This window comes from Apteryx rowi, unplaced genomic scaffold (assembly GCF_003343035.1).
Source record: "Apteryx rowi isolate R43461 unplaced genomic scaffold, aptRow1 scaffold_38, whole genome shotgun sequence".
NCBI classification, from domain to species: Eukaryota; Metazoa; Chordata; class Aves; order Apterygiformes; family Apterygidae; genus Apteryx; species Apteryx rowi.
Genome location: NW_020450307.1, coordinates 3,163,367 through 3,168,361, shown reverse-complemented (window position 1 = coordinate 3,168,361; position 4,995 = coordinate 3,163,367). Strand labels below are relative to the sequence as shown.

Here is a 4,995-nt window from a genome sequence, read left to right as displayed (position 1 = left end):
GGATGGCGGCGAGCCCGCGGCCGTGCTGAGGTCGGTGCCGGGGCCGGGGGGACCGGGGCGCGCCGGGCCGCGCCGGGCCGCGCAGTGCAGTCACCGTGTGCGCTCTCCCCGCAGTCCTCCAAGCCCATCATGGAGAAGCGGCGCCGGGCGAGGATCAACGAGAGCCTGGGGCAGCTCAAGACGCTCATCCTGGACGCGCTGAAGAAGGATGTAAGTGGCGCCGGGTGCGCGGTGGGCTCCGGGGGTGCTGGGTGCATGGTGGGGGGCCGCTGCATGGTGGGGTGCGGAGAGGGCCGGGTGCACGGTGGGCTCCGGGGGGAGGCGGGTGCATGCGGGGGTGCCGGGTTGCTGGGGGTGCATGGTGGGGTGCCGGTGCATGGTGGGCTGCTGGGGGAGGCATGGTGGGGTGCCGGTGCATGGTGGGCTGCGGGGGGGTGGGCTGCTGGGGGAGGCATGGTGGGGTGCCGGGGCCCGGGCGGCAGCGCTGACGCGGTGGCCTCCGGCTGCCTCCCTGTGCAGAGCTCGCGGCACTCCAAGCTGGAGAAGGCGGACATCCTGGAGATGACGGTGAAGCACCTGCGGAACCTGCAGCGGGCGCAGATGACGGGTGAGCAGGGACCCCGGGGGCGGCCCCGGCGCGGGGGGGGGGGGCCGGCGCGGCGGCTCCGGGCCTGGCGCTCACCCCGTGCCCCCTTGCTTTGCAGCCGCGCTCAGCGCCGACCCCACCGTCCTCGGCAAGTACCGGGCTGGATTTAACGAGTGCATGAACGAGGTGACGCGGTTCCTGTCCACCTGCGAAGGGGTGAACACCGACGTGCGCACCCGCCTCCTCAGTCACCTCTCGGCTTGCCTGGGCCAGATCGTGGCGATGAACTACCCGCCGCCGCCGCCGGCCGGCCAGCCCGCACATCTGGCGCAGCCGCTGCACGTCCAGCTGCCGCCCGCCGCCGCCGGCGCCATGCCGGTGCCCTGCAAGCTGAACCCGGCCGAAGCCCTCTCCCCCAAGGTCTACGGCGGCTTCCAGCTCGTGCCTGCTACCGACGGCCAGTTCGCTTTCCTCATCCCGAACCCGGCTTTTCCCCCGAACTCGGGCGCGGTTATCCCGCTGTACGGCAACGCCAGCGTGCCGGCGTCCGCGGGCGGCGGGGCCGCGGCCCCCCCCTCGGCGTCGCCGGTGCAGGGGCTGACGTCGTTCGGGGGCAGCGTTGTTCCGGCCTCCCAAGCGGGGAGCCCCGTCGGGGAGCGCAGCGAGTCCGTCTGGAGGCCTTGGTGACGTGCCTAAAGCAGTTCCCCCCAAAAACTCTTCTCTTGGCTCCGTTGTATGGAGCCCCATTATGGTTTTTGGTGTTTTTTTCTTTTTTTTTTTTAAAAGCAGATTTAAACAGAAAGGAAAGACCTCATTATGAACAATCTATTTATTATTTTCAGAGGTTGGGATCTCAACTTGTATTTTTACTCCTTTAAAATGCCTTTATTTGAGATACTTTTTTAAAAAATAAATGAAATAGTTTTGTAACAAATATTCAAAGTATAATGCCAAAGTTGTTTGTATCCTGTTTGTCTGTGTGTGTGTGTGCCTGTGTTTAAACTCCCCCCAACCCCACCCCCAAAGTTGCAGGTGTTGAAATAAATTCTTTGAAATAGATATATCTATTTTTCTCCTTTCATTTAGTTGGGGGGAGGGGGCAGGGACAAGCTAATCCTGTGTGTGCAAACCCCACAACCTGGAAGGGAATGACCTTAGTTGGAAGGGATAGTTGGGGGGGAGGGTTTAAAAAAAGGGGTGGCTGTGCTAAAACATCTCCTGAGAACTTTGTAAATGTAGGGTTCCTGCTCAAAAGAAAGGGCAATCCTTAAATACGTGCTCCTTGAATCTGAGATAAGTAGGCTACTCTTGATACCTGTTCAGGGAAAAGTTACTGAAATAATATCCCTCTTAAGATTTCACTCCTTACTACCTTTTCTTGAGGGTTGTGTGTGGGGGGGTGGTGTGTGCAAAAGTTACTATCTTGCCTAGAAAAGAGGCTAGAGAGTCTGTCCCTATTGTGAGGAGGGTAATTAGAAGGTATAAAGGGTCTCATCGAGTATGCAGCGGGCTCTTTGGGAAGTTGGGAACCCTATTGAAATGCCTGGGAACTCGGAGCTGAGGGTTAATGTGTGTCTTTTTTTTTTCTCTCCACTCTCATTGACAGGGCCAGATAGACTCTGATACTCAATGCTGTTGTAAATTCAATTGCCTGCTCTCACAATGCCTACCTCATAAAAGAGAATAACTCAGGGTTGTGGCTTTTTCTTCTTTTTTTTTTCCAGTAAGCAAGGGAACTGAGGAAAAGACAGTTTTGCCACCCATTCTGATTCTCCCCCAGTACTTGAATCCTGGCCAAGTGGAAGCAATTGCAGCCTCACACACACAGCATTAACCACTTCCAATTGTCACCAATTAATAAGGCCACGGTATGGAGAAAGACCATCAAGAGTGAATGCACAGTATGGAAGGGGAAGCTTTGTGTACTTTGCCCTGAATTTATGAGGTGGGGGTATCATGTAATCTTGGAGAGAAAAGCCAACAAATGACATGTATGCATGCTAAAGCCATGTCTAGGGGCATAATCCATCTTGGCTGTGCTTCCTCCATCCCTCAGTGTATGGGATCCCTATAGGCAAAGGGGTGTAGTCATCCTCCTGACAACCCCCCCAAATCCTTGKTTTTTTTCCTGGCAGTTGTGTTAGCCAGGTTGGGCTGTGGAGGGACCAGCAGTGCTTCAGCTCAGAGAGTGACTTGACATTTGCAAAGCCACCAATTAATTGAACAGACCCATCTTTTTAGAAGGTAAATGCAATTTCATGTTTCAAGGTTTAATTCTATTAGCAATTAGGTTGCAGCTCCTATGAGAATATGGCAGTGTATGTGTGTGTGGAGGGGGGGGTGTGTGAAACAAAGCAGATTTTCCACTTCTGAAGGATTTTTTTTTAACACGTTTATCAGATTTTGGCCAAGGTTAGAGACATGCAYGAGGGCTGCTTAGAGCGTGGTGCTGATCCAGACCAGTAATTCCTACACACCTAAGCGTGGGCAATTGATCAATGATGAAAATCTTCACTCTCAGAATCAAAACTGGGTATCCATTTGAATCAGGAGGTTCCCAGGAGGTTTTGTTATGCAATCACAGACATAAAATCATGTTACAGCGATTCTCTTCCATCCCCCACAGCCGGTTACTACCCCTCCTCTTCTGTCTGAAGAAGGCTTGGAAGAGCAGATGAAAGCCTGCCTGTCGCCTGTGTGTAACTGTATCCCTCCCCAGGGCAGCACCACGTCTCTGGACTTGTCCCGCACTGCCCAGTCCCCTCCGCATCTCCCCTGGATTTAGCAAATTTCGTTTATTGACAGGGTACCCAGGCCAAAAGCAAGACTGCCAAGCCCTGCGCTGCCGAGCTCATACGCTGGAAAAATGCTTTTCTGAGTGGGTTTTGAATGATTGCACCCATGCAAACATGGCACACAGCATTGCATTCCTCTGGGACGCTCTTCTCCCAGTACAAGAGCAGTCAGTCACTGCTTTGCCTCTTAAGTGATACCCCGAGAAGCATACGCGTAAGGGTACAGCTGTCATTGCAGCCTCCGTGTCAACACTGCAGTGAGGGAGCAAAGACCTAGCGGTCAGAGGACTACTTTTATGTCCAGCACTGCCACATGCTCTTTTTTGGCCTTGGGCAAGTCACGGACCTCTCTGTGCCTAGGCCCTGTGGAGACCTAGCTGGAGATGAGGTGAACGRCATCGACAAATCTGCATGATGGAATCTCAAAACCCTTCTGCAACAGGGGATGATGTTGCCCTTAACTCCAGTCCACTTCAGGAGACTTACAACTCGGATTCAATCACTGCTCCTGCCCTTCGGCTGTACCCAGATCCTATGCTTCTGCAACAGGTTTTCTGRCTCTACCATTCTATTTCTCTAGAATTGATGGGCTGCCATATTCCTCCTAGACTTTCTATGTAGCTATTTTTTCATATCGTGGGATGACTGCTAAATTTGGTCTTATCCCTTTAAAGGTGCAGTAAAAGAGCAAAGTATGCWGCTGATGAAAGGTAAAAGTCCAAAGGAACGGACACAGCGCCAAAGCGATAATGGTTATGCAGAGCGCAGGTAGCCAGAAGTCCATGGGTGTAATGGCATGAGCAGGGTGTGGCGGAGCAAGGAGAGGTGGGAGGAAGACAGAAGCGAAATACAGTGAGGCTGAAAYCCAGCTAGCCTGTGATGTCTTCTTCATCCGAACTTCACCGCAATAGTTCTACTGTGTTCCAAGCCATTTCTAGACCTGGCAGAAAGCTACCTGTTGCAGCACAGAAATTAGTTCCAGCTGCAAAACCTGGTCACCTGCTGAGCGCTAGTTCAGCTATGTYTTTGCAACCCTACGGCTCTGACGGGCATCTCCGAAGAAGTACTGTTCAGTGCAAAGAGAGTCTCCAGCAAGGCCCCGGGCAAGAAGCAAAGCCCCTTTTAACTTTCTTGGGCTGTCCCAATTCACTGGCCACCAGGGAACTGCCCAGGAAAGGCACCCCGAGTCTCTGGCTGAAGTCTCTTTCCCTCCCTGCCTCTTGTCCTGGTGCCTTCCTGCTCTTCTGCTTGCGTGTTTCCAACAGAGGGAGTTTTCTCGTGCTACCCTCCTGCCTGCTCCCTGCTCCCTGCCTCCCGCAGCTGTTTTCTCACCCTCTGCTTCCTCTGACTGCAGCCAAATCTCCCCTGCTGCTTCTTCGCTGGTTTCCCTCCCCCCGGGAAGGGATGACTCAGTTCTAGCCCAGGGCAGGCTGCGGCAGCGAGGAAGAGCCGCTGCCCGGGGGCAGCCGGGGGACACGGGAGGCAGGGTGCGGGGGCGGGAAGGGAGCTGCCTTCCCCTCCCTTTCTGCGTGGGGTCTTGCAAAACCGCGCTGGCCGCGGCCCAGCGTGTCGCCGGCGCTGCGCTCGCTCGTCCTCGCAGCTCTGTGCGCGCCG

The 4,995-nt window shown here is 54.8% G+C and overlaps 1 protein-coding gene across 1 annotated transcript; it reads left to right on the top strand.

Moving 5' to 3' along the window:
- The first annotated feature begins 6 nt into the window (after positions 1–6).
- Positions 7–1,610, top strand: HES4 (hes family bHLH transcription factor 4). The gene is made up of 4 exons (XM_026074066.1): positions 7–30; positions 115–210; positions 520–607; positions 705–1,610. The coding sequence occupies exons 2-4, from the start codon at positions 130–132 to the stop codon at positions 1,271–1,273; spliced, it is 738 nt and encodes a 245-aa protein (XP_025929851.1). The 5' UTR covers positions 7–30; positions 115–129; the 3' UTR covers positions 1,274–1,610.
- Positions 1,611–4,995: the final 3,385 nt, after the last annotated feature.

Bases quoted from the DNA above. Each gene is read 5' to 3' on its own strand.
- HES4 (XM_026074066.1), top strand. From the start codon at position 130: ATGGAGAAGCGGCGCCGGGCGAGGATCAACGAGAGCCTGGGGCAGCTC. The intron at 211-519 runs GTAAGTGGCGCC...CTCCCTGTGCAG, and splicing joins TGGACGCGCTGAAGAAGGAT to AGCTCGCGGCACTCCAAGCT. The intron at 608-704 runs GTGAGCAGGGAC...CTTGCTTTGCAG, and splicing joins GCAGCGGGCGCAGATGACGG to CCGCGCTCAGCGCCGACCCC.